The 16058-nt window shown below is 31.6% G+C and overlaps 1 protein-coding gene across 1 annotated transcript in view; it reads left to right on the top strand.

The window, feature by feature from the left end:
* The first annotated feature begins 1211 nt into the window (after positions 1–1211).
* Positions 1212–16058, top strand: part of LOC108916111 (sestrin homolog) — a 38015-nt gene continuing 23168 nt past the window's right edge. Inside the window, exons 1-2 of the mRNA XM_018722313.2 lie at positions 1212–1257; positions 14764–14934. Coding sequence (XP_018577829.2) covers positions 14827–14934 — 108 coding nt within the window. The 5' untranslated portion in view covers positions 1212–1257; positions 14764–14826. The remainder of the gene's footprint in view (positions 1258–14763; positions 14935–16058) is intronic.

The raw sequence follows: 16058 nt of genomic DNA, 5'->3' as shown, positions 1-16058 counted from the left end.
AGTTACGAAAATTTAATGATTAATATTTCAAACTGTAAATAAGATTAATTTTAATTAGCTTTTAACAAGAGATAAGTACGTGAGTTACATATCAGAACATAACTAACCACTATTTGCTTGTAAAGTAAAAACATTCACGTTTTATGTTTTGAAATACTTGATACTTATACTTATATGCATACTTTTTTATACTAGGTGGATTTTTCACAAATGGAACACTACAATTTATTTCATATACCCTAAAAACTTTAATATTTTATACACAAGGCAGTTTTGTTTTTCTAGTTTAGGAATAGCAATTCGATTACTTGTTTTACTAAAAAATTGCAAGATTCAAGAAATACATACGCGTACAAAATATTTTCATGTATATTTCTCCACACGCCGCTTATAAATAGAACAAAATTTTTGTTGTTGCATCTTATACTCTTGCAATGCGTAGCAAATTTGGATTTAATGTTAATTGTAGCTTCTGATACACTGCCCAAAAACCGCTTTAAAAGTTACCTAAAGTTCGTTTATTTTTTTAGTAAACTACCTAAAAATTAAATTATCTGTCATCTGTTTCATTTTTTTACAAACTGGAACTCTAGCGCTGTACATAATAATATTCAATAAAAAAAAATTGATTCAAAATAGTTCGGTCAATTTGGCAACTCTTTCGCCTTTGCAGCAAAATTAGGTGTTCTACTTTAACCAACATGTAAAATTTTAATGGATTGGGTTTCACCTCTATCATAAATGTTTTCATGCGATGAGTAATAATTTTTTTATTATTTTGAGGTATCTTAAATAGCGTGTCATAGCGTTTTACTTTATAGGTGCTGTATATGTAAAATGAATATTGTCGGAAAATTTATTACTCGAAATTCATTGTTGCAAATATATTAAATAAGAATTGTGAAATGTTAAAATTCCTCTTAAACATAGATAACTATTAAAATGATTGTAATGTTTTTCATGTAAACGGGACTATTTCTGTTATTTGACTGAAAACAAAGAACATAAGAAATTGGAAGATATAAAAGCCGATGACTCTTTATCTGCACATTAAATAAGGACTTTGGAGTAGAGGTCTTAGATGATAAACTATTAGTTATTATATTGTTAGTACCGTATCAGCACTGCATTAGTTTGCAATTACAAATGAGTTGAATATTCAGTTTCGAAACAGTTCTGTATTTTTTCTTTGCAAACAATTAGTTTGTTAATCGATCGACAGTAAATCTGCTTGTTTGTGATCTATTGGATAATCTGGTAATATTTCTGTAATAATAAAAATCATGTGTTAACGATATGGAATATCAAGTGTCTTTTTAATTATCGTCGTTAAATTGGCAAAATTTTCATAGAAAACATTTATATTCTCTGATCAAATTCTATAAGTACCTACCAGTATATTTATTTGCCTTTTCTAAATTGATTAATTTACTTAAACAAATCGCTAATTAGTATTTAAATAAAAAATGCGAAAAGGAACCCTTAATTAGCAAAAGAGAACGCACATTTTCTAAGTATTATTACTTTTTTTGAATAGGACACATTAGAAAAATGTGATATTTTATCATAAATCTAGGTTACATCGAATACTTTGACAAGTGCTACTTAGTTTTTGTTAGTAATTATTACATAAGCATAGCTTGGCGTGTCTAAAGGAATCTAATGAGAAAAGAAATTCGGAATTCCAAAAGTTTATATTTCGTAAATGTAGTATTTCAGTGCCGCATGATTCATGGGTCACAGTTCAGTGATTACTTTATTAGGTATAAGGTTAACTTTGTGCGAAAAGGGACTGAAAAAATTTACTTTTACTTTTAAAAAAGATGTGGAAAGGTTGAGCAAATGCTTTACTACTTCATAATTGTATACATATTTTGTACTGAATTTAACAGTTTTTGCAAAACAATGTGATGTGAATATGAGAAACCACATTTATTTAATTAAGTGGTTTTGTCTAATCGTAAAAATAAAATCCATTAAAATTACATAATTAATAAATAATTCTATAATACTTATTACTTTCATCTCAGTACTTGGTACATATGCAGAATAAAAAATAATGTTCCTTTGAATAACATTAATAGAGTATTATAATGTTTAATTTATTTGTAGCGAACCAGTTCTTTATCTTTTGAATGTGTTTGTTTCCTATTATTTATAGATTGCGACAAACTAATATGTCTTTAAAAGAAACTGTGATAATTTATGACATATTTCAGAGCCATTGAACTTTAGTTACAGAAATATACAAAAGAATTTTTAGCTGCATTATTCTAGTCGAAGCTATTCTTATTCTAATTTGTTATTTATTACATATTAGTTATAGCAGAAAATTCCAATAATTCTGACTCCACAAAATTGATTGTGATGTGATTATGGATAAAACGTATTGCATTCGTGATTTAATTGCTTTTTAATAATTTATCCACTTAAGAATATTAAACATTCTTGCGTGGATAAAATGCTACTTAAAATACTTATACAATAAATAACTATTTCAATTGTCTTTAAAAATTGCGCTACAGAATAATTTGTATATTGTAATACGTCTACCTCATAATAATATTGAAAGATTTAGAAATATTTTAAATAAAATCTAATACATTATTTTGTGAAATTATCATTTTGTAGAGTCAATTTATGTTTAATGTGTTCATATTGATTAAAAACTCAAGAAAAACAAATATTAAAAATTCATTTTAGAACGTCACAATACATGATGATATCGTAAAAGTTCCACATTTCCTCGAAAAATGTAATTTATTAAATAATTAATTTTCTCCCATTAAAAATTATCAAAATACAATATCATGAAGTGACATTTAACCTAGTTATCTTTGTTAGTGTTTATTGCAACCATTATTTTTACTTATGTAAATAATTTTATAAATTTATTATGATTACTTAATCATAATTAAAGTCGGTGATTTGAACAGATGAAAAAAGGTTAAGTAGAAGTATCTAACAGTAAATGAAGCTATACAGAGTTTTTTTAGTAAAATCACAATGCACATTTTTGTAAATGGGGAAATAACTCAATTCGAATGGAAATACATATAGATACTGCATAATGACATTTTTGACCGACAAAAAAATTAAATCAATTTCTGCTATCTGTTATATATGTACCTATCTGTACCTATTAATTATCCTACTTAAATGTACAAACTGTAGGTTAAAAAATGACACTCTGTCTCATAGACAGAATTAAAAAAATCAAACAGTTCTTTTTTTAACTTGCTTGCTTCCTCTTACAACCAGCTACGAAGTAGTTAGTTATAATTTTAGTTATGTTCTGAATGCTAAAAAAATGATGTGTTTTAACTAGCGTTTATATTATAAAGCTATCTTTTCCACTTGTTGCTATGGAAGACGAACATATAAGTAGCAATTCCCATTCAAATTAAATTATACGCGGTCATGGCCAAGTAAACAATAGAACGATACTCGTATACCTAGATAGAGTCATACATCATTTTAGTAACATTGAAGTATGTTTATTTTCATATTTTATCAGAATCGCATGTTTGCTTCTGGAAAACATTTTCAAAACTAAACAAACATTCATTTTTATCCTAGCAAGATAGATAATTCTAATCATCTCTCTCTCGATGGCACTTTTTGTGTTTTGACATTTTTCGTACCCTTCCATTGTTTTTGGGTTGGTTTATATATCGACCATAGGTCTATGCTAATCTTGGGCAATTTTGACGCTTGATTCATGATCTATGTTTGATCCTGAGCTCATGGCAATTTATGACAGTTTTGTAGTTGAAGAAAAAAGTTTATTTGAAGTATTGGATCAACAATGTATGACTCTTGTTAAACAGCGCTAGGTACTGAATGCCTGAGATTCTATTTCGTACTGGCAAGGAACGTACTCATTCGAGGACCACCAGAGCTGACGGTCCAACCCGCTTCAGGATGGCTCCGCCAATTTCTAAGGAGAATCTTCGGTAGGGTTCAGCTGTAGTTTTGGGCGACTTTTTGCGGTTATTTCGATATGTTGTGGGATCTTTGATTTATGTAAAGCAGCTGGATCTAGTATCTGAGCTCTATATCGATTCTGTATCCTGTCCCAACTGTGATGTCTGTATTTTCAATTGTATTTGAGCAGCTAATTGAAAACTACGAACTTCTGAGGGATTATAGAACCCTTAGGATTAGTTTTAGGGAAACTATGTTATTATTTCACTTCACACTTGTATAAATAATAATTTTTATACTTTGATGTACTATTATTTATATAAAATAAGTGAAGCCACTGAACAGAAGAGCTCCAGCAAAGCTGTTTGTACGTTGTATATATGTTGAATTTCCTTTTCTGAATATGGTAATGGCGTTTATATAATTTGTAATAAAAAGGAAAGGCAGACGTCGTCCGAGCGTAAATTTTCTACTTTTTCGACAGCTCGTGTCGCCAAGAATCTAAAATCTGTCCACCTCTTTATTTGGGTCCGTTGCGAGACTCGCCATAGAGACATGGGCATAATTTATGTAGTTGACAGCATGCAGCAGATGTGGGGGACGCAGACTATGTTGTATACACCCATATTATTATAATAACGCACACACGGTTACGTTGCTGCTGCTTGGCGAAAGGTGACACACGTGTTATGGCTTTTTAAGTTAAATCGGCTGTCGCCAGGCGAAACGACAAATTTGTAAATTTTTACATCCATAATTTCGATCATAATATAAGACTAAGCCGTAGGTGGAGGTAAATTTTGACTGGAACTGCAAATTCTCCAGTTCTTGTTGTAGATTTATTTATTTGTTTACTCAACTATAGGGCTGGAAAATCCACATGGTCCATCTGCCTTTAAATGAGAGCTACAAAGTAAAGTAAAGAAATCCGTGTGATAGACAAGGATGGCTATAGTGAAGACCTTTCATAATCTGAATAGTCACCGCCCCTTCAATATAACCATCCTTGTCTATCGTACGGATTTTTATGACTTACTTTATCGTTCTCACGTAACGGCCGATGTACCATGGGGACTTTCCGAACCTGTATAGTCTACTATTGGCCGTTGTTGGCACTACTAACAACACACACACACAAAACTTCCATAAAATGTCATTAAGAAATAATATTCGCCGTTCATCTCGGCCATATGCTTTTTTTAAGTATGTAGTAATTAATCAGTTTGAGCTAATCTGTTGATGATTCGACTTAAGGCGAGTGCTCAAAGAATGTTTAGTTGACGGAAACACGGGACTTGTTGGGTATTTGTTTTTTATCATCAAATTATTTTTTATTACATACAGCGAATTACTATTAAAATATGAAAAATAGTATTAATATAGCCAACCAATTCAAAGATTAATCTTTATGTTTAACAAGTATTAATTATTGAATAAGTATGAAGGTTTTTTAGAACAATTTGATGAAAATTTCGGATATCGCAATATCAAAAATTAATTTTGCACTTAGTTTTTAGGCTTATGGGATAATTTTACGCAACAATATGTTCAGAACTTGTTTCTGATCATCTAACTTGGGTAGTGACATCTTTTCACGTCGATATTTGACAATATCTACCGGATATAAATACTTGTATGATAATTTTAGAAGTAGCACAAAGCCGTCAGTTTTGGCGATTTTAACTTTTGGTTGCGATGATTATAGTTATTTGCTCTTGTATCAATTAAACATATTTGTAATGTATTTATATTAATGATATTTAATGTTATAACTGATAAGTACATACAGGGTAGCCCATGGAAAACGTACCGCAAGGCATTACAGGGTAGTAAAGAACTTTTCGGCAAAATCCAAAAACAGGTCAAATTTGTTTCTGAGGGGGACAACTTTTGGCCTAAAAAGCATACCAAAATCTTCAACCCCCTAAGTGGGGGTACGATCCCATAAATTTTTTCAAATGGGAATGGGGGTCAAGTGGGGGGTCATTAGAAAGGGCTTTTAATTCTCTATACATCGATTCTTACTTTTTGAAAATCGATTCATTATTTTAGAAAATATGCAGCTTTGAAAATACGAACAATATTTTTGACGAGAAATGCGAAAATCGATTTAATTTTACTTCAAAACTTACGGTATTAGTCAAGTAAATGCTGAAAATGTTGTCCGCCAACTTGCATACAATGATACAGGTTGTCTTCAAACCGTTGTCGAACATTCTGGAGCACTTGCGGTGTTACTTCGCGACATACATTAATGATTCGTCCTCGCAGATCTTCCAAGGTATCAGGTGGAGTGCTGTAAACTTTGCTTTTAATGTGCCCCCAGAGAAAGAAATCTAAAGGATTTAAGTCGGGTGACCGAGGGGGCCACTCAATTGCACCTCTTCGTCCTATCCAGCGTCCTGGAAACGTCTCATTTAGGTAATTGCGCACATTGAGCGAGTAATGTGGAGGAGCTCCGTCTTGCTGGAAAATCAGTTCGTGTTCATTGTAAGCAGGGTCGTCCTCTATGATATTTGTTAGAGCTGGGTCGATGACATTTTGTAGTAAATCCAAGTACATATCGCCTGTCAAATTTCCAGGAAGGAAAAAAGGACCTACAATGGAATTTCCAAAAATACCTGCCCATACATTCAACTTCTGGGGGTGTTGGGAGTGTGTCTCATGGAAAATCCTTGGATTGGTATCAGCCCAGTAACGACAATTATGGCGATTCACTAAACCATTCAAGAAGAACGTACACTCGTCCGAAAAACACACATTAAAGAGGAAATTATCGTTTATCGCTCGTTCAGTCATTATTTCGCAAAATTGCAAACGACGATCAAAATCGTCTTCATTTAGCTCTTGCACTAGCCGAATCTTATAAGGATGGAATTTGTATTTTTTTAATATTCGTTGGACACTTGTACGACTCACTCCTGTCGCAGTAGCCAATTGCATTGTACTCAGCGTACTATCCATTGCCACTTGCCCCAATACCGCTATTTCCGTAGGTTCATTTAGTACCGGATTTTCAACCTGCCTCTTTTTGTTATGAACGGAGCCAGTTTCGCGAAATTTGGCCACCAATTCGCGAACAATTTTTCCAGACGCATGTTTCTCAGGATGCCGTTGGTTGAACAGTTCGGCGACCCGATTTCCGCATTCATTGTTTTTGAAAAAAAGCTCAATAATTTCTACTCTTTCTGGAATTGAGTACACCATAATTAATCAATTTAAAAGACTCGGCAGTATTGGTACTCTTCAACTACAAGTCACAAGACAGTTATCTAGCAACTTCTTGTGGCCTATCTAAATACGAAACAAAAAGCGGACAATTTTTTGCTCACCAAAATCAGGCTAAAGAATTCGCAAATCAGAAAAAAAAACAGCGAATTCTTTTGAAGGAATTTACCAAGCTAATACCGTAAGTTTTGAAGTAAAATTAAATCGATTTTCGCATTTCTCGTCAAAAATATTGTTCGTATTTTCAAAGCTGCATATTTTCTAAAATAATGGATCGATTTTCAAAAAGTAAGAATCGATGTATAGAGAATTAAAAGCCCTTTCTAATGACCCCCCACTTGACCCCCATTCCCATTTAAAAAAATTTGGGGGATGGCACCCCCACTTAGGGGGTTGAAGATTTTGCTATGCTTTTTGCGCCAAAAGTTGTCCCCCTCAGAAGCAAACTTTACCTGTTTTTGGATGTTGCCGAAAAGTTCATTACTACCCTGTAATGCCTTGCGGTATGTTTTCGATGGGCTACCCAGTATATTGATAAGCACTAAACAATTTCGTTCCATTATCCAGATCTCCGGATGTTCCTTGCAATATACATGTATATTGCCTGTGTCGTTGTACGGACAATTTTTGGTTGATTTGCTATTGTACTAGGAAGGTACATAATTTATTGTCCTCATTACCAAAATAAACTCATTAAATTGACTTCATATATGATACTTGATACCTTGACAAAATTGGTGCTGAGAATTACACATTAAATTGTATTATCTAGCTATCAGTATTAACCGTTTTGATGTACCGAGTACTTAAGATATTCTTAACTTACACGAGTATTTAGTATTTTCGAATAAAAAATAGTTTAAATCGTAAAAACGTATTAACAGAGAATGTTATTGTTTTTTAACCACATCCCGTCAAAATCAATGAAGGTCACCTAAATTTTTAATCTGTCTTTGATTGTGGATTGCCTTGTTTTATCCATGTTATAAACCGTAAAAATAGCTATACTTAGGTACTAATAAACTAATTGTTAGTAACACTAATACGAGGTGTGTTCAGAAAATAACAGAACATATCGAACTTTGTCAATTTGTCAGTTTTGTGCCAAAAAATCTCCTTGAGATTTTCCCTTATTTTCGAAATTAAAATAAGTGCCGAGAGGACGCCCTTTTCAGACTATGTATGACATCAAAGCAAATTCGCATCAAAGGCCATTCAAATGAAGCTATCCAAAGTGTGTGAATAGGGAAGGACTAATAATATATAAAATTAATAATAAAGTTTAAAAAAGTAAAGATCGGTTATTTTCTGATCAGACCTTGTATAATATATTAATGTTACCATATCTGGAGCTTAAAAAATGCGGGAATAATTTCAAAGGCTGGAAACTCTTTTAAAGTTATAAATAATTAATACACGTTGGAAAATAAAAAGTTGCACTTAGGTGTTGCTAGTCGATTTTATGTTGCCAAAAGGTGGAAATTTTATTCTTGAAAAGATATTGAAAACACCAGTTTACATGAATTTTTAACATAAAATCACATCGTTATTACATTTACAACAAAAATTAAAGAAATTGAATAACATATGACTTAACTTTTTTCGTATATTTCAAATAAAGTTTAGCTTTTTATTGATAAAAAAGATACTAGACAGAAAAATCGGTTACAGTCAGTTCTCATTTTGTTATCCTCATAGACCGTACTTGAAAATGGATAAATGTTCTGTCCAGAGTTTGACATTTGAGTGGGAACTCAGTGGCGTCACTAAACAATTTTAAAATAATTTAACTATATTAAATATATCTATTAGAGCTTGTAAAGTGTATATCGTCTGAAGTTATTTATTCGTTTTTTCGGCATCTGAACCATTTTTTTGACTTTTCGTTTCGTTTTATTTTAAAAACTTTGTAGCAAATAAAACGAAATACTGAATAATACCCAAAATATTTTGCAACCACCATTGTAATGATAACGAAATTCTGAAGTATATCAATTTTATATTCGTGATCGGCATTTCCGGATATTTTTTAAACAATTGAGAAAACATTACATTTTTAATGTACTAAATTATAAAGGATAACGGATTCATATGACTGCCATGACACTTGGCACACATCGATCGGCGGCATATAAAAGCCGACAAAATAATTTCGATTTTGTGGCGGACAGAAATAGAAATATATTTTTATATGATAATGCGGTAGTTGTACCGCCAAAGTTCGTTTACTTTAATTTCCTGGATATTTATAGAATGAAATAAAAATATATATTTCATTTAACCGCAACTTTAGTTGCATTTTAACGACTACGCGATTTGCGAAGCAAGTTGCAGTAGTAAATGTCTAATAAAACAATTTATTTTTGAACGTACAATTATTTTCAATTAAAAAAACTATAATTTCTAATTGGGTTCATTGATTTACAAAAAAGGTATAAACGGTACAAAATTTGATGAGATAGAGTTCCAAGAAAAGAATAAGCCAATAAAGTTCCGTTATCGGAACTACTGTAACAATTAATTTATCTCGGCAAGGGCGTGGTGAACGCCACGCCACCAGTGTCTTTCTACCGCGGGTGTCGAATGCAGTTAATTAAAAAAAAGTGACGCAGGGGTCTTCTTGGAATTCTATCTCGACAAATATCGTACAGACTGTACTTTACACACGAGATGCATACAATATCTCTGTTGTTACCGAAAAATGTAGATTATAAATTAAATTATAAATAATATTTTTCAAATAATGGAAATTCTGAAATACTTTTTAACCTTATTTACACCACCCAAATTTTACTAATGTTTTTAAAATTGTTTATGAGTAAAAAAAATCATTTCCAATTCAATATGAACTACATTTTCTTCGTATTGTCTGAAGATTGCGATCGTCATCTATGCAAAAATTCTGGGTTGTTAACCATTGGGCATAGTCCATCCCTGGCGTTCTGGACATAATGAACCACCACATTTGCATCATCCTGAAGTTAACAGTTTAGAAACTGTAAATAAAAAGAACTTTTTAATTTTCACCTTTGAGGGCCAGTAACTTGTTACCGAAGGCCCGTATGAAAAAAAATTATATGAGGAACTGATATTATTTTGACCTCATCTATTTGTACTCTACTTTTTTGTATCAAGTCCCGGAACATCTTGTATATCACACACGTCAATAAGCCTTAACGTTTCTGAAATCAATCTATTTTCGTATTTTCGTTTTCAGTACTCCGAAATGACGTTACGTTCTAAAATTATTTTATATAGGTTTGAATTTGATTGTTTTTGTCTCTATGGCTAAAGATGTTAATTTTTTTTAAACATTGAATATATTTTTCTGTGGTTTGTTACTGTAAAAAAAGTTGTATTAATAGTTGTTAATTGAGCACAAAATTTAGATTTTCGAAGAAAAAATCATTTCATTTACATTGTGTGATAATTTCCGCAATGAATTACCGGGTATAATTTTTTCACCATCAATAATGGTACATACAGCATATGTCTGTTTTAAAAATAGCGCTCAAAGGAACCGAAAGGTTTTTCATTTGGCAAACTTTTAAAAAACAAATTCCACAGCTGTTGCCATAACTAAAATAAATATATTTTCGTATTTTATAATAGACCATAATTAAATTTAATTTATTTAACACACAAACTTCTTACATTACTTTGTTCCATTCCCGTACACAAAGTAATTCAAATATTTTTTTGACTGAATCATGTAGATATGAGTAGGTACTTCAATAAGTACGGAATATTTACTGCAGTTAACACTTTGTTAAAATATAATGCCCTAGGAGTCACCAATTAAAATATAGGAAATAATAACATAACTATCGTAAAAGCATGACATAAAAAGACGTATTAAGGTGGCCATATCTCTGGCCGAGAAATAATCAAATTTCGGACGTTTTTAGGTACTCAAATCTTGAAAAGTAAAATGTGTAGAACAAAAGTAAGAACAAAAATAAAATCCTTGATGTTCTGTTCATTTCATTCATTGTTACTATTTAAATTAACTCAAATAAAATAATAACTTAAAAAAAAGCGTTTGTAAAACATGCGTCTGCTGTTCCCATCCTAATCCCACATTTTAAGAATTATTTTCACGTACTTATAAATAAAGGTAAACAATTTTATATGTAGGACTAAGCAAGTAAATGTTATAAGAATATTTACATGTGGAGTTATATACAAAAATGTTAGTTTTTTTTGGTAGATTTCAGTATCTAAAACCTTGATGGTTTGATCGTTTTTTACACCTGTTTATTCGTTTTACTGCGGCGTCTTTGAAAATACTCAGGTGGCATGACATAACATTCCTATTATTTGATAAGCTTTAGATTATTCAGTTATTAAATGTTTGAAATTATTTGGCAAAATCTGGTACAATCTTACAAATGAAAACTCCTGGTAGAAAATGGCAACAATTTTTCCTGTAGAATTAGGATAAGGATTAAAATTTAGGAAGTATGGCTAGAGATAATGGCACTAAATAACTTACACACAATTGATTACTAGTAATATTGATTATTTTTCCCATTTGGCTAGAATTAAATAAAGGAAATAAAACTCCTGTTCCAAACAAAATTACTCGTCAGGTGGCTTGTAATCATTTATGCAAGCGTATGTTTCAAAGTAGGTAAACGAAATATTTCCTAGGCAAAATTATCGCTTCCCCTTACCATAACTTCATACAAAATATTGCAGCGACAAGTGTAAGCCATTAGGTAGAGGATTCGCATTAGCATTTTCTTCATATTACAGTCTTGCGATACATAAAAGGTTTTAAAAACAACAAGTTATTGTGCGCTTTCAGCCATATCTTATTATAATGAAATGAATACAGTTGTTTATTCTCTGTGACCCTCGACAGCTTTATATGGCTTGTGCATTAATTAAAATACAGCCATTATAATCAAATCAATGTGGCACATCAATATCCATTTTAATTTCACAATTAACATACAGGATTAAGGGCAACGATCAAGATTCCTATTTTCATTGCTAGGCTTACCCTGCTTTAGCATGATATATTTGTGTTTTCCTTCTACGTCTTTAGATATTCATATAAAGTTGTGCTAATATGAATATCTGTACCTCAGAGCTAAACTGTATTAAGTGCCAAAAATGAAATTTTACAGGAGAGAGATTTAAAGATTTAAATTTTGCTTATCATTCCATAACTTCGAACTCTTCTCCTTGATAAAAAAAAAAATAATATGATGTGAAGTTATACGTCTATTTTAATATTATTTATTGTAATTTAAAGAATAATTTTCTATTCGTATTTTTTTTCGAAAATATGGAGTTAACACTATTTGGCACAAACATGATTTAGGGATTTTATATTATAATATTTACTAATTGTGCGATAATACTGAGGATAATACTGATAAAAACTACCAGTTTAATTTTTTTTTATTGAAATAGTACATACAACAAAACAATAAATAAACTACATTCAATAAATATGTTTAAAAATATAAACATCAGATAATATTCATAAAAAAAACTAAAGTTTAAATAAACCAACAACACATTTGATTTTTAATAAACTAGATAGAAAAAACAAAAACAAATGTAATTATTATTCTTTAAACAGAAATGTCGCCTTTACATGTCATCAGTCACTTTTTCAATAACTAATAATTTACCAGTTATATCACCAACACTACAAAAACACGTCTACACATGATGAATGTGGATATAATACTAAAGTAAACCAACATGATCTTGATATGTGTGAAGTTAATACTCCGAAGTCAAACTAATAGAATATTAACTCCACATACAACACCTGTTTGGCTCGGACTAAATTGATGTAACAAGGAACTTAATACTGTGGAAATGAAACACGGTTAATATTAAATACACATACGATTGTCTAGCTTGGAAACAGGTTGGGACTTTTATTATTTAGCACTGTCTATCTTCAAAAATATCATGAGTGGGAGTTATTACTGTTTATCACGTGAAAGAGCATAAGAAACTGTGTTGGGCTGTCAAATAATCCCATTTTCGTAAAAAGTGGAGTTAATACAGTTTAGCTCTGAGGTGCAGATATGCAATCAAGATCAAGGTAAATACTAAAGAGAAGTATTTAAATAATCTAAAATGGATACCTTTTTATTTGTTCGGTTTTAGAAGAAACTTCATTCAGAGGGCTCTATAGCGAATAGGCAACCAGCAATACGTTTTTCTAGATTTTATTACACAGTTTGTCTACATATGAGTCAATGCACAAAATGCAGACTTTTCCCCATTTTAACGCAAATTTTCAATAAAATGGACTTAGTTTGAAACTTGAATAACTTTTTGATGTAAAGAAGTTTGTAATTTACGACGCAAATTTCAAATTTCTTTACAACAAAAAGTAATTTGAGTTTCAAATTAACTCCATTTTATAGAAAACCTGCGTTAGAATGGAGGAAAGTCTGTTATTGATTCATACTTAGTCAAACTGTGTAATCAAATCTATAAAAATGTATTGCTGGTTGCCTGTTTGCTATAGAGCCCTCTTAAGAGGCTCGAAATAGCCAAGAATTTTTTCGGATTTTATCCCGGATGAGAATTAATTTTAGTTATTCATTAATAGTCAGGAGCTGACATTTTTTTGACGTCATTTATAGAATATTTTAGAAAATGATCTCATTTCTTATTATCAATACATTAATTCATTATGATCTGCACTATATTTCAATGGTTGATAACAACAAACATGATTAAATTATTGTTGTTGGTAAAAGGAGAAGCAGATTATTATTAAAATGTAACAAAGTGTAACAAATTATTGATATTTTCGCAGGAGTTACTTAGCACCAATTGACACAATGACATGTAGAAGATAAATATCAAGTAGATTAGTATGATGCATTCGGCATAATTTATAGATGTTTTTTTTTCATTTTTTTTTATTGATTTGATTTATATTTATAATATTCTGTCAAGTCTTATCGGATAATTTAATTCTGGTCTATAAAAAATAATTTTCCATCTAATAACAATTCCATTTTAAAGTTTTGTGTAAATAGCAACATTTGTTACCTATAAAACCATGCTAATAATTCTGTATTTCAATTACCAGTGCCGTAGATTAAGGGTCAGCCCCTTTTCTCGAAGTATAACTTCTACGCCTATGCAGTTAAGGATATCTGATATAATAACGGTGGTGGCATTTATGTAATTTTTGTAACAGTCATTGATTTTATAGGCTATAGTAAAGCAATTACCGAGGCAATTACTTCGGTTACTACGTCAAAAAATGGCAAAAAAATAAACTTCTGTCAATATGATTAATGAAAAAGTTTATTTGGAATTGTATGAAAACAAGTCACGCGTCAAGTAGGTCACATTTACTAGGAGTTACAAAGTAATGCTTTGTACAAGTAGGTATCGAGTGGCAATGATGTTTAAGATAGTTCATATAGTTTAGGGGTTATATCTCACCCACCCTGTAGGTGTATATCAACATATATATTAGTCTTCAAGTAAATTTTCTGCTGTTTTTACGTTTTTACTTAATTGCATACTACTTACCTACCTAGCACAAATTCATTGAACCAAAAATTGGTTTTGTATAGGTCTTGAAATTAATTACCGTATTTTTTGTTACAGACGCACACACTCTTCGTGGATGCCTTCTTACAAAATAACAGACTGGACCATGTGAGTCAGGTTATGGGATATCATCCCTCATATTTGGACCATTTTCTCAAAACTCAAAATTTCATACTTCGAGGAGACGGACCACTTCCCTTCGATTATAGACATTATATTGCAATTATGGTAAGTGGTTTATCAAAATACATATTGAATGTATGCAGATATTAATTTGTAATTTAGATTTCACTTTCGTTCGCACCAGAAAGTTATTTGAATACAGGATCGGCGTCTGAAGAAGATATTTGCTCGACGCCCTAAGAAAAATGAGTGACAAAATATTCTTCAAAAAAACACAACAATCATAAGAAACATACTTTATAAAATAAGAGATATTCCAAAAAAAAAACTCGGACCCTTTAGCAGGTCTAACAATTGTCCTTAGAACAAAAGCGGACAGTGACAAGTCTTATACCCAAGAATTATTATGGGTTAAAATGCCGCTCTTAAAGAATGGCGCCTGAGTTATCTGGTTCACTGTTTCATTTTTTCCGCACGTCGAGATGAATAATAGACTCTTTTAGTGTGACGTCACATATTTAGGCAACCCGCAACAAATTGTCATAGTTGAAATTGTACAGACCAAATCTGACTCTTGTCTACTATTTACAATATATATTATAGAAATGAACAATTCAAATTAATTTATTTTTACAAGGATGTGGAAATATTTAAGAACAATCAACGCGTGTTTTGTAAAATAGATACACTAATGTGCTTAAAACTTACAAAAAACGATATAAACCTAAATTTAAATAAAGTAAAAATTTAACATTAACCGTGTTATTCCCAATGCCTAAAGAAGCCATTTTTTTTGGCACTTATGTCCAAAGTACATAAGGTCGAAAATCGATCTAGTAAAAATATTGGGAAATTCTTCATGACAGTGCGCATTATGGGGTTGCCTATTATTTGGCGTATTTGGCTACCTGATGATGCGATCTATAACGGATCTCATCCAGATTGTGGAACCGCGCGCCATTATTCTATGGCTAGAAATTGGCCTCAATGATTTGGGATCGAGGGGGATTATCCCTCTTTATCCTGCCTCATCTCGTGTAGGCCTGGACAGCCTTCGTAGGTGGGCCCCATCCGTCGTCTACCCCGACCGCAAATGCGGCCGGTGTAGGCGCTTTGTGGGACCTCCTTTTGTCCTGGCTGGGCCCCGCCGGCTAGGGCCCTTTCTTCTGGCGCTCTTCTTGCTTCGCCGGCTCGTCTGTGTAAACCCCGGGGGTAGTGTCATGTTTATG

The sequence above is a fragment of the Anoplophora glabripennis genome, unplaced genomic scaffold (genome assembly GCF_000390285.2).
Source record: "Anoplophora glabripennis isolate ALB-LARVAE unplaced genomic scaffold, Agla_2.0 scaffold1586, whole genome shotgun sequence".
Classification (NCBI taxonomy): Eukaryota; Metazoa; Arthropoda; class Insecta; order Coleoptera; family Cerambycidae; genus Anoplophora; species Anoplophora glabripennis.
This window is presented reverse-complemented; position numbering and strand designations above follow the sequence as displayed.